Consider the following 18,123-nt stretch of genomic DNA (forward strand, 5'->3'; position numbering starts at 1 on the left):
ATTTTAATTTGGAGTGTGATTATATAAGTATTTTTTCATCATTTAATTCTTCACCGACAATTGGAGAACTCATTAAACATTTTCATGAGATGTTTTCAAATCTACTAGCAAGGCACCTGCTGAATCTGTTCGATCATTATTATTAGCATCCATTATTGACCATTGCTCCTGGGTATTTATTTCTTCAACAAAACCATTATCATATCAATTGAAAGCCAACAACCTATTGTACGAATTTGTGAAAAGAGCAATGGTATAGTGGCACGACACTATGCACCCACACGACACTATGCATATATACGAGTGGGTCACTATTATGAGTGGGTCTTTTTGTTTTTGTCCAAATCAAAAATGGTGCATCTTGTTAAAATAGACATTCATAAAAATAAGTGGATCTATTGTGATAAAGTCTTATATATGTAGTAAATGAGAGGATATTTTATAATGAGAGATGAGAGGGTTAAATAAAGACCCTTGGATAATTAGATGGTTGGGATTAAATGAGAGATTAAGTGAGTCATGTCATTGTCTCTTTATTTGCTTAAAAAAATTTAGTTACTCATGATAATTAAAGACAAATTACAAAAGAAATAAAACATACCCTAGAGACTCGACATAAGGAGAGATACTCCTCCCTAGGAAGCTCCTAGAGTTTGCTTTCCTCTTGAACCACTTCATTATGAATGAGAAATTATGAATGAGTGGAATGGTATTTATAGGGACAGTTTACACATGAAGTTGAGTTAAATATCAAGTTTTTCCACTAAAAAGTAGCAAAATTCAATTCTTGCCTGTTTTCCTCATGCTCGGGGAGCACAACTCCATACGCTAGGTGCATGTGAGTGCAGGAAACCAGGCCTCGGGCGCATGTGAGTTCGGGGTGCATGTAAGTGCTGTCTGATGCAGAAACGCTCGTTCTTCACCTTTTTGGATGTTTGCTTCCATATAACATGTCTTGGGACCTGGGAACAGAAGTCCTCCCTCTGTAATGTCTTATGAGGCCCCTTGAATCTTCCCAAAATCTTCACAAGTCTTCAAATGTCTTACTTTGCCAATTAGCAAGATTTCTTCGTGAATTACATCAAAACACCCTAAATTTGCAAATGTCCCAAAATCAAAAGCAATTGTTTTAATACTCCTCTATTCTAGATGAAAAACCTACTGAAAATAAAAATAACTAAAAAACATGCTAATAATAACGTGAGATGACCTGTCATCAGTTACCCAACACAACCTTGAGTTTAGTTGATCTAAAACCAAAGTAATCCTTCCACGTGTCTTTGAAAATAAATTAGCTTTCATCATCATGGATACAAATGTGTTCAAATAAATTAGTCATCATAAATTCTAACATAATATGGTTTAGGTTAGAAGTATACCTAATGAGACAGTGACTAGTATTGATGGGGAAATTCCAATAAGGTATCCAAACAGGGGCAGCACAAAATATGTCCAAACTTTCTTTAATACGAGTCTTGTTAGCTTGAATGTTTTCCCAAATAAATTCAACAAATCAGATTACATATATTATGTATAACTCTTTTCTATATAACTCTTTACTCTCGCGCCGGTACTTCAAGTGTTTTAGAATTTTTATAAGTGATTTGTGACCAATTTTCCATATGGAAAACTACTATTTATTCATAGAAAAATAACTGAAAAAAACCTAACTCCACGATTAGCACTCCTTCCATTGAAAACTGTTCGTCTCCCACGTTTCCATCAAGGAAACCGCTTCTCTTTGAAATTCAAATTCTTCCCGCCTTGACGGTAACTACTTGGCTTCGACGAACCTGCATTCTTGACTTGTGTCTTGTCGAATTATGGAGCTTTTAGACCCTTTCACATGCTAAGTCCAAATCTCATCGAAATCCCCATGTTAAAGAGAAAAGACTTTGATTCCTGCAAAGATAAAAGTCAACAAATATTGACCACTTTAATTGAGCCTATCGAAATTACAGGCTAACAACCGTGTTTGGCTTTCCTTCTAGAATCCCCTGCTTAGAATCGCTTTCACCTTGCCATGCATGCTTAGCGAATCATGATTGTCTCTAAAAGTCTTTATAAGGCTCTAGCATAACTATGGCGCTTGTGGTTGCCTTTCTTTACTCCTATAAAATTGTATAAAAACTAGATGTAATAGATTTTTGGAACAATTACTATATAAATAATATTTGTATCAAATTAGGAGTTCTTATGATTGATTTCAAACAAAACAAGTCCATAAGTACTATGAAAAGTAACAATAATTTGACAATTATTATGGATCTAATTGTAGAGGGTTTCCTCAACCCTATGCAATTCTGAGATAAAACCTTCAGTGCCTCTTGCTTGCCTTGCTGTCAAAGCATGCCATTCCATTAGAACCTTCTATTGAAGCCATCTCCAAAACATCCTCCATTAGACATGCCATATTCTTTCTCTTCAGATTGGGTTGAGTTGTCTAAACTCCATCTATAGTAATCCACACGTACTGTGATTTTGTATTGTTGGTCTATATGAAAGTAACGTAATGAATCTAGAGAGGGGGTGAATAGATTCCCTCAAAAAGATTTATAGTGAAAACATGGTTTTTGAAAATCATTTTACAAAATTTCTTGACTATTGGAATCAATACAATCCCAACAAGGATATACTAATTTAACAATGTAAAAACACACAAATTTAAAGTTGAACAAGAGATTCACTATTAAATTAATTAATGTATACCAATAAAACTTCACATACTTAACAATTACAAAGACAATTCAATCTCAAATGAAACATACAATTTAAGCAACACATATGCTAACAATGAAAATCACAATGATTTGATCTACGATGAAATTTATAATAAGTTAATTCCAATTATTATAAGTGATTGATTATTAAATGAATTTACAAAACAATTCAAAGAAAACATGGTCTAGTACATTCAATCACTTAAAACATATTGCAATTGATCTAATCAAAATCTATCATATATCAAATTATAAAATGTTGAATTTAAAAGAGAAAGGAAGAGAAAACACTGGCGTTTATAGTGGTTTCCCCAATCGTCCTTACTATAGGTTATATCCACTCTTCGTAGAAAAGTTCTATGTTTTCCCACTATTATGCTGTTGAAATCTAGAGTTAATTACAAAGATTCCTTTAGTTTATGGCTCAAACCTATCCTAAACCTTTTATGCAAGGTAACTACTCTAAACCGTCCAAACTTCAAATCTTCTTGAAATTGGATCTTCCAAAGTCTTCGAATCTCAAGACACCATTCCCTACTTGAATGTTCTTGACCAAGAAATCTTCAATGCTATGAATCTTGCTTCAATTCTCTTTAACTTTGATGCCTTGAGTAACAACCCCCACAATTCCATTTTTACTTTAAATCCTTGATTCCCTATACAGATCCTTGGGAGAAACCAATTGTTACAAAAACTTATAACACCCTATCAAACATGGATTATTGAAATATATTTCTTAGTTAAGAATTTCCTAATAATACTATTTTGGCACACCTGAACCGAATCTTGAACATGGCTTGCATAATATATTAGCTAGCATGCATTATATTGTTTATTTTGGCAGGATAAAAAAGTTGAATACCGTAAAAGGATGCAAGATTTGATGAAGAAAGAGAAGGAAAATAAATTTGTAGAGTGTCAACAAGTTGGAACAAAAAGAATCAAGCAGAAAACAAAATGGAAGGCTGATAATATGGTTGGATGAATAGGAACAATGCAGTGGGATATGAGTATTTTTTTTTATGCTTAATTGCACTTTTGGCCTCCTATGTTTTAAGAAGTTGCGATTTTGGACCCCTAACTAATTAAAATACAAAACAGCCCCCTATGTATTGGATCTTTGGCAGTTTTGGCCCCCTAGACCAATTTAACTCAGTCAACGCTAACCTGATACTTCAAAGGCGCCACGTGTGCATTGTTATAATTAAAAATAAATAAAAAAAGCCACATATAAATTAAAGAATTAAATAAATGAAAAACAACAACAAATAATTAAAAAAATAAAAAAAGAAAGGAAAAAAAGGAAGGAAATTGTATTCCAAAATCTGATTCTAGCTCTTCTTCCTCTCATCTCTCTCAAAAACACTGATTCAAGAACCTGCTCCATTGACAGAAGTATGAAAAAAGTGGAAAAAGGATGAGTAGCTCAATGCAAGCACGATATTGAAATAATATTCTATTGAACGAAACGAAAGTTTCGTTTTTATCAAAAGAAAAAGGAGCATATCACATGCACTATTTATATATTTATCATATAAATTCTTTTTTTCCTCCCTTACTCTGTCGTTTCCTATCTGTATATTTATTATAAACTGCTCAGTTATTTGTTAATTTGCAGTTATAAATGCAATATTATCAGTGTCAGCATGAATAATGCAAGAATATATGAATAATCTTTAATAGTATGAATATCTATTCTTGAATTAATTCTTGAATTAGTTAAAAAGTGTTTTAAAACTACTCACCTGAGACACAATAACTCCTACATGTTACCTTGAATGAATGAATAAGAACTCCCTGTATTATCAATTTGATGATCTCCCAAAAAAATCAGAACAATCACATAATGTTTACATTATTAAAAGTATAATGATAGTTTCTATTTATATTTCCTGATCAACTCTGTTCCTGAATGCTACAAGTAGTTTACCTGTTTTTGGAAAATTAGAATGCCACTTTACTTCCTCGTGTTTCTGGTTACAATTTGAATACGAGAGAGATTCAATTGGAGCAAATCCATGGTGGTGATGAAGCAGTAGCAGAAAGCTTCAAGATTTTGGAACAAAGGGTTTTGGAGAGAGAGAATCAGTTTTTTAGAGAGAGATGAGAGGAAGAAGAGGGAGAATCAGATTTTAGAACACGATTTTCTTCCTTTTTTTTTCTTTCTTTTTTATTTTTTTAATTATTTGTTGTTTTTTTTCATTTATTTAATTTTTTAATTTATATGTGGTTTTTTTATTTATTTTTAATTAAAACAATGCACATGTGGCTGCTTTGGAGTGTCATGTCAGTGTTGACCAAGTCAAAATTGGTCTAGGGGGCCAAAACTGCCAAAGATCCAATACATAAGGGGCTGTTTTGTATTTTAATGAGTTAGGGGGTCAAAATCATAACTTCTTGAAACATAGGGGACTAAAATTGCAATTAAGCTTTTCTTTTTTTACGAACAAAAGTATAAAATTTTGTTCTACACTAGATGAACAAACGAGGAGTCTGAAATTCACACTTCATTCTCTATATAATTTTTTGGTCAAATAGCACAGTGACTAGAGCTCACACATATAAATGTGGACTAATGAAATGTTCTGGGTTCGAACCCCAGCCCCTACATATAATATGCAATATCCCTACAAACTGAGCTAAGTTGATGAAGATATTTTCTATATATTTTATACAAAAAGATATAAGTATCTTTCACATAGAGCAATTGGAAATCATTTAATTGGTCAACAAAGTTTTTTTCTATTCAACAATAAAATGGTCAAAAAAATCCCAACAGCATAAGAAAGAAAGAGAGAGCGCGAGAGGATGAAGTGAAGGTTCGAGTAGCATCCCGTAAAACAAAGACAAATAAAATCCACGTGTCGTTCTCTCTGTATCATGTGTCAAACATAAATACGTTCCTCTGTTTTTTGTTTTTTTAACAAATTCCTTAATTAACGGGTGAATTGTTCTTCTTCTACATTCTTCTTCTCTTCATCATCATCTCAGGTAATTTCATCATCTTCATACATAATTTTAATTTTAATTATTTCATTCGTTCAAAATATTTGATATCAAATTCTTATTTTCTTTCACTTGGACTTGAAATTTTGCAATTGGTTTTTCCATATGTCTATACGTAAACAACAATTTATTGAATATGAATTATTGAAATATGAAAATATTTTTGTAATTGATTAAGCAAGATTTTAAATATCGGTTGTGATCCTTAATATCACAGATAATAATCTTCACATAGTCAAGTTTTTAGATAGAGGAGGCAATATATGATGGTTGTGGTTGTGTTGTGATTCTTAAAATAAAGATTGCAATAATCATTGTGTCCATAGCTATGTAGCACCGACATTTCATATTGAAGGCATGTTGAGAGTCTCGTGACACTCCACACATGTTACATTTAATTGGTATTTTTTTTTTTTCAAATATTAAGTGTCAGTGTCTAGTTGGGTGTTTATCTAAGTCTGTGCTTCATTGGGTTGTTACAAGAGAAATGATATTTGTAAAACTAACAGCTTTTGAATCGTAACGACTGTGTAGCAAGTCTTAGGTGGAACTTTTTTTGAAGGATGTCTTAGGTAGAACAAGAAGTATCACATTGGATGGAAAAGCCACTGTTGAGCAATATATAAGTGAATGGACCCACCTATAAACCTAATGCCTTAAGGTTTCGGTGCAGATGTGGTCTCTAACTCACATCTCTGGTTGCTCTTAATCCGATGTGATAATCCAATCTAGTGAGGCTCCACTCATGGCCCAACAGGATCACAATCCTTAAAATTGTCAATAAATGTGCTTAAATGCGACCTCAGTTACGTTGCACTTCAAATTTGGTAATATAAACAATCCTTATGTCGTAGCTCAGATCGCAGTTGCAGACCTTCATATAATAAAACTTTGGATGATGTAGTCTTACTAAGGAATCTTGTGATTAAGTTTACTTAATACTCACTAACATCAAAACCTTAGATTTTTTTATAAAAAATATAGTGGAATTTTGTTTAAAGTCTTGTGACTAAGTTTGGTTAATGCTCACTAGTTGTAGTGTTAAAATACTTTATAGGCTCATAGGCTGAATAGCAAAAGGGTGAATCTTTTTCTAATTTTTTGACATGATGGTTTGTTGTGTTTTATTTGGAATTTTTGTTATGTTTTATGAAGATTAGATAAAGAATATGCAGAAGGGTAGAGAAGTTCAAGACAATGTTTTCAAATCAAGAGGGTTTGGAGATTTTGGTGGATTTGGTTTCCACAAAAGTATGACGATGCCTAGCCTTTTTGGGGGAAGGGATCCATTTGATGATCCTTTTTTCACTCACCCATTGGACAACATGAGGAATCCAAGTTCTACTTCATCTAGATCAATGCAAAAGAGTGAGAAGACCAGCAGGGAAAAAGGAGTTGTTATAAAAGAATTAGACTCTGATGACGAGGACATTGATAGTTTTGATGAAAAATTTTTGAGGTCATCAATGGAGCCATCTGTTGAGCATCCGGATGATGATGATGTTAATGGTAATGTTTTTGATCTATTATTTATAATGTCTTTGGATATTTTAACGAATTTAGAGATTGTTGAGTATGGCTCATACTTGCCTGATAAGTTGTACACCGTAAATTCATGTTTGAAATAATACAAAGGAATTTATGCCAATCTGCAGTTAGAGATTTCGGTTGAATTGGCTGAACTTTGTTATGGTCATCGCTTGTGTTTTTCATATATTCATTCTTTTCAATTAGGATTGCTGTTCTAACGAAGTCCAACGCTTACTGTGCAGAACTTTTTTTTTCACGGTTATTCAATCAGATCTTATCATTATACTATTTTGCAGTAACTTTTTTTAAGTATCTCAACAAATATTTGCACGACAAGTTCTGATTGGATGATTGTATTCAAAGTTTTACACTGCAATGCATAGTTCTTTGATGTAGTTATTTGTGTGAGTACTAGCAGATTGGAAAAGCAGTGGTGTGACTCACAAGAATGATCGTCACAAATCAGAAGAACATTCGAAGGACCATAATCGCAATTTGTCTTTTCAGACTAGCAAAGTAACATATGGTGGTATAGATGGTGCTTACTATACTTCTACCAGAACCAGAAGGATGGGGACTGACGGGGTATGTGTTGCGACCTGTGACTTCCTCTTAGTGTTAATTGTCTTAAAGTTTAAATTTTACTCTAATATCGTCTATATGATATAACTGAATAAGGTGGTGGTTGAGGAAAGGAAGGAAGCTGACACATCAACAGGCGAGGCAGCACATAGAATCACTAGAGGAATCCATGATAAGGTTTGTAATGACACATAATAGGTCGTATAAGAATGAATTTCTGCAGTAGTTAAAGTCATAATATTAAATGTAGATGAAAAGAGACATTACCTATGTTGTGCATACAGTAAACGTGCAAGAAATTTGGAATTGATACGAAAGCCGTATTTTCTTCCATTAGGTTTAAAGCAAAATCTTTTACATTAGGAAAAAAATTCAAATTATATATGTGCAATGGTTGTTCAGGTTGTCTCAATGGTTGTTCAGGCTATCTCTTCTTAATCGACTACCAATTGTAACATCTAGGAAGATGTCTGGTACTAGAGATCAAGATAAATTTTCACAATTATCTGAAACGAAAAAAAACTTGAATACTTTTGGGACTTTTAATACTATAATTACATATATTTCAAAATGTACAACAAGAATTTACATTGTTGAAAAAGACTCTGATTGTGATCCGGTAACGAAGAACTCTACATTGAACTGTTGAAGAGTTAGGTTCTATTTGGATAAACAACTTAATTAAGCATTTCTGACATAAATACTTATCAGAAAGTTTAATTCTATAACTAATGATAAAATAGTCAATTTAATTTCATATAAGTTATATACTGTTTTCATAAGCTATCCTAGAGAACTTATGGACATGTCATAAGTTATTTTCATATGCTCTACGAAACAGCCTCACTGGGTGTTATAGTTCAAATGAGCTAATTCAACCAAGTTCTTAATATCTTAGGAAATGAAGGATTTGTGATCGTTAGAACTTAGTTAGTTGGTTAGGGGAGGGTTAATTAGGTAGTTAGTTATGAGAAACAAAGCATGTTTCTCTAAATAAAACATTGTTTTAGGTATAGAGGTTAAGTTTATATATTTTGTATGTAGGGTCATTCAGTTTTGAGAAAGCTTGACTCAGACGGCAAGGTTGGTACAACACAAACGCTGCACAATCTTAATGAAGGTTTGTTGCTATTGTGTTCATTAACTGTCTGTTTAACAACATCTCGAATGGTTAAAAGAAATTCTATTGATAGTGATCGACGTATTTGTTTTTTAATTTGTCAGATGAGCTTGCACACTTTGAGGAAGCTTGGAAAGGCAATAATCTAGGGCCGTTACCTGATTATGATATACAAAGGAAGAAAGGTTAGCCTTTTTTTGTTCCCTTTGAGTCAATATTGTTGCCTGTATGACCTTCCTCAATTTAAGTTTCTTATGTGCAATCTGAATTGTACGATTTCAAAATTATGGCCGATATTGTTTACTGCATTTAAATGGGCGCTTCTAACTTAATTTGGAAAACAATTACTGTACTGGTAGATTGTTCTTAACATGTATTATGTGCACAAGCAAAGTAAAGCTCTCTACGCTGTATCTTCATTTCTTGTGTGCAACTTCATTGGTAAAAAAAACTCAAATATGTTTCCTTGTTTGTTTAATGTAAAAACATTATTATTCGGAGCAAGATAGAAGATTTAATTTAATTTAATTTATAATTATAACTATAAATACTGCAGATTCTAGAGTTGGTGAGCTAACCAAAAACAAGGTTTGGTCACTTCCATATTTGGAGCAAGATAGAAGGGAAAGAGGATTTTCATCAAATTATGAAAGTGGAAACAAATCTGAAGGAAGAACAAAGAAAGTTGTTAGGATCAATATTGAGTGAATGGTGTAGGACATGGTAGACATTGCCTGTAATTTTGTATGTAAAAAATGTAGAATGAGTTGCATTGTGGTGTGGTTTAGATCAAAAAGCTATAAGATCATGTTGTAGAACTAATATATGTTTGTTTACTCGGAGTTTTTATCGTTCTAAACCCTTGATTTGAGGTTTGAGGTTTTCATTTAAATAGGATTTTTTTTTTTGTGTGTGTTAACCCTTTAATTTGCAAGGAAAGAGACCCGCGATAATCCAAAGTTAAATCGTAAGTTAAATATAGTCTAACGAAAAAAATTGTTTCAATGTGGCTTTGGTCGTACTACATTTCATGCTCTTACATAACATTGTTTACACTGCATGTTCTTAAACAGATTTAATTTTTTTTCGTGAGGAAATATTTACTTAATTCTTGAATAGATAAATATCAATATTGTAGGAAAAATTATTTAGATATTATGTAGTGTTGAGATGAGGTCTACAACTCCCAATTAAAATGAAATTAGAATGAAGTATTGTGTGAATGTGTAGAATTGGATATCCAGTGCATGATATGAGTTGTTCTGATAAAAATAATGCATGATATGAGTAGATTGTTATTACTGCACGACAAATGTATGACATAAACATTTTTGTTTTGTAATGTATTACATAAACTGATTTAAATCAAACATCTCAATGGTATTACAAATTTTTATTTGCTTCAATTTACATCTCTATTTTTTTTTTTCCCACAGGTTATTGCATCTCTTCTAAAAACCTACAAATAAATTAGGCATATTCTTAAATTTTTCCATTAAATTAAAAATAGAATTTAAGTATATTTCTCTACCCTACAAACGGTTGCAATACCCATTTCTTCATCTCTCGTCCTCAGTTTCTTTTTTTTCTTTTTAAATCTATTCTCTCTCAAACTCTTCTCTCTTTTAGACCTAAAAAAAAAAAACTCTTCTCTCTTCAACGGAACTGCCAAGTATTTGTTCTTTTTCTTTGTTTGGAAGCTTGAGGGGAGAAGAGACTTGAAAACTTGAGGTTAATTTTTTTATTAATAATATAAATCCTTTTAATTTCAGATAACTTAAAAATTGTAATGGAAAATGCTTCTGGAGGTTTCATATGAATTTTAATCTAAGTTTTTATAATATCCTTTAATATTAAATATATATTAATCAAAACATTATTCTGTTATTTTTTAGAAAAATACCTTTATTTTCTCTATTTTTCACCCTTAAAGCCTTCCATTTTGTTCCCTTCAAACTCCCAATTTTTTTTAAAGGTCATCAACAACCACATCTCACAAAAGTATTTCCTTTATACTTCTATATAAAGATACCGTTTGACCTGACTTTTTTTTTTCTTCAGCTTTTCTACATTTTTAAGGAGAAGTTAGGCCAAACACAATATCAATAAAGTACCTTCGAAAAAAAGTATTTTTTTTAGAATGCTTAAAATTGAATGGAATGAGCTTTAACAAAAAGTTGTTGAATGCTACTTCAAAAAACTACTTCTCTGTAATTTATTTCACAAACACTTCTCTTCAACTCACGCAGGCAACCTTATCTTTTATTTTTTAATATTATATTTCAATTTGTTTTTTTTTTAACCGGTCCATATAATTTTTTTTAAAGAATGATCAATTTAATTTTATTATCTATTTTTGAAGGAATTTTATTATCTTTTTATCACTTATATATTTAATTTTAATATCGTTTAATTATCACAACCTCACAAATATTTTTATTCATGCTGTCATTGAATGACACCAAATATTTTTATTCCCTTTCTTCAACCTCACAAATATACACACACATTAGCGTTTAGAATAATATTTTATGTTTGTATGTCTGCTTTTTTTGTTACGCTAATGCGTATAATTTTTTCAGTGTTACGTAATGCGTACAATTATTATTTTTCTAAAATTTTGATTTTAATAAAAAGTACTAGTATAGATGCTCAAAAAAATTATACTTATATATATTTTACACATTTATATTGTAACAAACTATGCATATCTTTTTCTTATTAAAAAAACTAAACATATCTTTTTCAATGACACCAACAATGTAACAAATATAATATCATATAATATAAATTCTTATCTTTTTAAATGACATAAAAAATATGATATTCTTATAACAAAATTTGTTATACAGTAAAATTGGAAAAGAAAAAACAAACTATTTTCTAGCTTAGCTCAGTTGATATAAACAATGTATAAATATATGCAAGGTCACGGGTTCGAACTCCGGACACCACAAAAAAAAAAAAATTCAAAGTTTTGTACAAATTTTGTCAAACAACTTTTAACTTAAAAATAATTTTAGAACTAAAAAAAAATAAAGAAACCAAACAACTTTAGTTTTTTTCTTAAAGAGCTTTATTTTAACTTTGTTTTAAAGTAGCTTTTAGACCGAAAAAAAAATCTGACCAAACGGTACCAAAATCCAAATTTTGTTTCACGATCGTTGGCCTTATATTAATGTAGTGTATATGAGCTTTCCGAATAAGCATACTTTCTTTTTCTTTTTCTTCTTTCTCTACAAGAATTTTAATGATTTGTTTGTACAAAAAAAAAAAAGAGAATTTTAATGATTTGCAACTGAAATTTAATTCCATACTAATTGCGGTAAATTTACAACTAATTGAATCAGGTTTTGTTACGAACAAAATTGCATTTAAACATGTTCCCCTCGAAATATAATCTAATAAGTAACACTCTCGTTTACTCTCAACACGCACACAAAAATAAACACATCTTACTTTCTCATTTTCACAATTTATTGTTTAGGTTTCAATTTATCTTCCCATGGCCATTGAACAAGGCATTTCATTGTTTTTAAAGAGCTTATGAAAACAACTTTAAACTTATATGAAAACAGCTTGACTATATTTTAACTTTTTTGATAAAAATGACTTATAAATAAGCTCTTATATGATGAACACGTATGTTATTAACGCTCAATTAAACTATCTATCCAAACAGTCTTAGTTTATAGCATGTTTTCTTTCACATTGTTCCTCCACAGTATAGCTTCGCATATAACGCAATATGCTATCCCAAACATGCTCTCAGTTAGCAAAACTAACAAGGTCATTATAGTTGCAGTTTAGCATGATATCTTCATTTTATCTAAAAGCACAATAAAATGGTGCATTTTGAACGCAACTAAACTACAAGCACAATTTTCAACTTCAAAACTTATTCTCAGTTAAGATACCCTGCCACTTGCAATTTGAATCTCTGCACATCTTGAAATAATGTTGAATCCTGCCAATAACAAAAATCTATCTTGCTCTTAAACTTCACAACTTACTAATCGTAAGAAAACAACTTTAATATTAAAAGGACAATTGATTCTGCACTTATCTACTTACCTTCAACAATCGTCAAGTGTAATCGAGGTCGACGTCAAACAACTAGGAGTATCTTGTGATAGAAATCATATGAAAATTAAGCAATACTCACAAACATAAATCCAGTGTCTGTCTCAAACAGTAGCAGACACCACAACTGTTCTTGAACTTTCCATTATAACTGTTTCAATGATCGTTCAATGATTTTAAAACATAAGTGAACTTATCACAAACAAAGTATAAAGAACACTTCGTATAAATTTGTTTATCTTTTTTGATGAATTTAAAGCCATGGAAATTTTCAAGACATCAACACAAATAAAAAGATACTTACATTTTATGCATGAACCCAGTTTACACATGCCAAACAATTTATAACCTATAACTTAAAAGGGTACCAAACAGAGGTTTGAATTTTATAGTAAAGTTCTCTCATTCTCATCTAAGTTAATTAAGAACCATACACAATTATGCAGACATGTTCCAGCTTCATGCAAGAATCAGTACATAACCACAGGTGTAAAAAAATTGAAAATTAACCAATACTCACAAACATATACCTAGCCTACCATAACTAGATACCTATTATATTTAATAAAAATGGTAGTAAAAATATTTAAAATTTAATCGTAGAACAAATAAAAAATTAAGTCATTGTTAAACACATAAAAAATATATTTATAGACAATACTAAAAAGCAAATATAGCATATAAATGCTTGAATATATACTTATAATTGTTTATTTAAGTCAACTATGCAAGGATGGATCTTCCTGGGGAGGCATCACAGTGAGGTGGTGGGTATGATCCCATCACCATCCCCAAGCTGCCACGGGGAACTTTCTCCCATATTAAGAAATTTTTATTTTTTAGACAAATCAATAAAAATGTGGCCTTTAATTATTCGAATGTATTTTCTTTTTATTGTTGCAAAAGAATCATGCAACTAAGGTTCTCTAAAAATATATTTTCACTGTAATTAATCAAAACGAGTTAAAACGAAATATATGTACAATAAGTAAAAATAATAATCTTTGTGCCCCTAAATAAAATGATATACAGGCGGCCGTCCCTTCCACCCATGTTTAGGGTCACCACTGCCCGCCGGAATTTTTTTTTGTTACCAGAACAAATTGTCATCCCTACACTCAACACATGTTACAATTAATTGGTATCTTCTTTTGCGCATACGGTGCATCCATATCAAGCACATCAATATCATATTTATTGTAAATTTTAATAACTTTATATATAAGTTCTTCCCACCTCATTTCTTGTAATGTTTTTTGATATCATTAACAAATGACAAAGCATTCAAAAGATCTTATATATATTTTTAAGCATGTGTAGCTTTTGTGACTTCGATTGCACGAAAAAATATTTTAAAATATTATGAAGACTATTTAGATGAGTTCTAGAACCCCTAAGAAAAATGAAAATAGAATGAAGTAGGTATTGTTGTAAAAAGAATGCGTGATATGAGTAGATATAGTTGATTGCACGCGGCTAATGCATGACATAAATTGATTTAAATCAAACATCTCATTACTATTATTAATTTATTTTTTTTGGTATGCTATTATTAATTTTTATTTACTTCGTTCACACTATATTACAAGTAGTTATTACATTTCTTCTTGTGTTTTTTCTACCAGAAATTGTTACTTCTCTTCTAAAAATCCTATAAACTAATTAAAGTAATTTATGATTTTTTTCATTAAAAAAAAAAATTAAGCATATCTTCTACTCCTACAAGACGGTTGCCACACCTTTTTCTTTTTCTCACGTTCTCAATTTCTTTTTTCTCTCCACATTTTCTCTCTCTCGCAAACTCTCTTCAACTAAACTGCCCTAGTTTATGTAATTTGCTTTGTTTGGTTGTTTGTCGGGGATGAGAGGATTTTGAATAAAAAAAAATGTAAGAAACAAATGACGGTTTAGGGGTTAATTTTTCATCTTAATACAAATTTATTAACTTAAAAATTCTACCGAATGAGAGTTTTGGAAGAATTTTTTTTTCGAGTAAAATTTTGAAAGATTTTGAAAGGTTTATATGAACTTTTTAAATTTTATTTATATTGTTACAGTATTCTTAAAATTAAATATATATTTACCATAAACATTAATTTGCCATTTTCTAGAAAAATATCTTTTCAAAAAATGTAAGAAAGTTCTATATTTACAAGACCAAACAGTGGTGTGAAAAAATATGGTTAACTGAACCATATGTGCAAACTGAACCACACTAAAACCTAAAAAAGCCAAACCATAATAAACGGTTCATTAGATGAATCACAAACTTAAAAGAGATCAATCAACCAAACTTAATTAAAAAATCGGATTATACTGTTTTACCAAAAATTCCCCATGGACCCTAGCCCCATGTATATATCTAGCCCCAATATGTGAATCTAGTCCCAATACCCAAATCTATCTTTCTCTAAGGTCTTCGTATATTGTCCTCTCTCTGTCTTCTTTGTTATTTCAACATTTTTTTCAGTCACGGCCTCATAAGCACCTTCCTCTTTCACGAATCACAATCCCTTGATGTAGTTTTTTAATTTCTTCTTTGGTTTTGTTGTTCTTTCAATTTTGTTCTTACCAATTAGAAATTAGAGCTCACCTCATCAAACATTCCCAAATATGATAGTTGTTGTGCATAAGCAATGTCGAAATAGCACCAACCTTTGCTGGAAATTAAGTAAATGGATTGTTTTGACTATAAGTTGATCAAGATTGATGATATTAGGATTATAGTTGTTGGTGTTTCTCCCCACTATTGAACCAACACAACGATTCTGAGTCAGAAAAGAAGAATCAGAAGCTAATCATTACAATTCAGCAAATGAAATGCAGCACGTATTTATATGAGTTTATAAATATGGTAGAATCAAAATAGGGTGCGAAATATTGAATTAAATATTTACTGAATTATTCAGTGGTTACTTGGTGACCAATAAACACTTCACTTATTTAAAAGGATCGAATATTTAAAACAGTAACAAATTGAAATACGAAATCGAATTACGGAGTAAGGGATATTTACAAAGAGTGATCGATTTGTGAAGGCTGCAAGAGGGGATCTTTTTGTAGAAGGAATGAAAGGGGGAGGGAAAACTTCAAGCAACAACAACATTTTTAATAATTTACCGTTCAAAAAAGAAAAAGAGTCATACATAAACATGCTATGTTCAAATTAGAGTAGTTTATGCAAATTTAAGCTTATCGTTTTTTTCTTACAGTCACAACTGTCACGAATACAATGCATTGGATGGTTTTTGCTTAATATTTATTAATGTCTGCAATTTCATTACTTTCCTTGTTTTCTAAATTCTACATTGACGTCTTTTTTAACTCAAATTGCTAATGGGGCACACTATGCTTTTGTTTGTGTGTCTTAGTAAATATGTGGCTTGGGTTCATGATAATATTTTTTATGTTAAAGTGCACTTTTCCCCCTAACTTTCAAAAACTTGCAATTTTAGCTCCCCTAAGTTCAAAAACTACAATTTTGGCCCCCTAAGATTTAGCCGCTTTGCATCTTTAGTCATTTTGGTCAACTTTGACTTATTCAACGCCTACGTAGCAGGCCACGTGTGTAATTAATTAATTAAAAAACTAAAAAATCAATTTATGAAAAAAAAATTAAAAAAAATCAGAAAAACAGATTCAGCGCAAAGATCCAGACACCGAGCTTAGGATACTAGCTTGTTTCCATAGCACGGTCAGCACCTACAACATTCCTACCTTAATCAATCTAATAACACGAAAGCGAGCAAAGTTATGTATATATGCAATGCACTTAATGGAACTCTCAGAAAGACCTTCAGCCATAAGAATGGTTCATAAGGCAAGAAATAATGGCATGCCCTTTGGAACAAAAAACAACATGACAACAAAGACCAAATGGTAATTGCATTTCAAGCTTATGGACATTTAAGTAGTGTCAATGTTCGTCCTATGACAGCAATTTCATCTCTCAATTTCTTCGGAGGATGTGATGATCGCGAAGCACTTGCGTATGGAATGAATGAATTCTTGTTTAGAGAGGAAGAGATAGTCTTTAACGTGAGTTTGTGGTGGTTTAAGAAATTTTCATGGTGAAAAGGAGATTTGGGAATGAAAATGAAATTAGGCTCTTGAGTTGGTGAATCTGGAATGGGTTGTTGAAGTTACCAAAGGAAGAAGAAGTGAAAATAATAGATCTGAAATGAATGGATTTTGGAATTGAAATCAAGAGGAAGAAGAAGAAGCCATTGGAAGGTGGGGTTGGTGGCTGGGGTTAGTAGAGAGAAAGAAGGGAGATTGAATGGGTTGGTGGCTGGGGTTACTATATAGAAGATTGCATATTATGCAGACATTTTGTATGAATTCATTGAGATGGAACATTATTTATGTTGGCATTATGTGCTTAAGATATTCCTAGTCAGTGTAGATATAACTATAATAGCATTAAAAACAAGGCCGGGAAAAGAGAAGATACAATGATTAAGATATGATAATGCAATTGAGTTTAATGTCAAAAGAAAATTATGGCTTTTGTCAAAGAATTATGGCTTAATTTTGGCTTTCATTCTACTTTGTATCACTGTCGCAAAGGAGGAACCATCTTGTGTCGTACAAAGAAAACTCAATTGTTAACAAAATTAAAAGAGATACCTAATACAAAATTAAAAGAGGTACTAGTATTAAACCAAACTCGGATACCTAATAATTTAACTTAAAAAAAAAAAAAAAAAAAAAAAAAACCAGTTTGTGTTTTATCCAATACCATCCATCCACATAGCACGCATACAGTTTTTTCGAGCGCGGTTATGGTGCATAAGGAAATTCCTATGCACTTGAATAAATCCAGAAATGATTTATGTGAGTTGTACTCCAAAATCATTAGATGTACTTAATGGTTTCCAGCACCCTGCATAAAATTATGCCAAAACCATTTTGTTGTGGAAATGGTTTCTGTGAGTTGTACTCCAAAATCATTTCTAGATTTATGCAGGGTGCATAAGGATTTCCTTATGCACCATAACTGCACCCAATTTTTTCCATGATTGCACCAATAGATACTTTATAATAGTCTTGTCAAAAAAAAAAAAAACTTTATAATAGAGT

The 18,123-nt window shown here is 31.2% G+C and overlaps 1 protein-coding gene across 2 annotated transcripts; it reads left to right on the top strand.

The window, feature by feature from the left end:
- Positions 1-5,449: 5,449 nt before the first annotated feature.
- Positions 5,450-9,850, top strand: LOC11434530 (uncharacterized). 2 transcript variants are annotated; one of them, XM_024780930.2, is made up of 7 exons: positions 5,450-5,711; positions 6,882-7,235; positions 7,675-7,841; positions 7,935-8,015; positions 8,883-8,958; positions 9,063-9,143; positions 9,515-9,850. In XM_024780930.2, exons 2-7 carry the CDS (start codon positions 6,896-6,898, stop codon positions 9,664-9,666), a joined length of 897 nt encoding a protein of 298 aa, XP_024636698.1. In that variant the 5' UTR covers positions 5,450-5,711; positions 6,882-6,895; the 3' UTR covers positions 9,667-9,850. The 2 variants fall into 2 exon arrangements, with proteins under 2 accessions (XP_024636698.1, XP_003605108.2); XM_003605060.4 differs by having other exon boundaries at positions 5,547-5,711; positions 6,887-7,235.
- Positions 9,851-18,123: the final 8,273 nt, after the last annotated feature.

The sequence above is a fragment of the Medicago truncatula genome, chromosome 4, assembly GCF_003473485.1.
Source record: "Medicago truncatula cultivar Jemalong A17 chromosome 4, MtrunA17r5.0-ANR, whole genome shotgun sequence".
Classification (NCBI taxonomy): Eukaryota; Viridiplantae; Streptophyta; class Magnoliopsida; order Fabales; family Fabaceae; genus Medicago; species Medicago truncatula.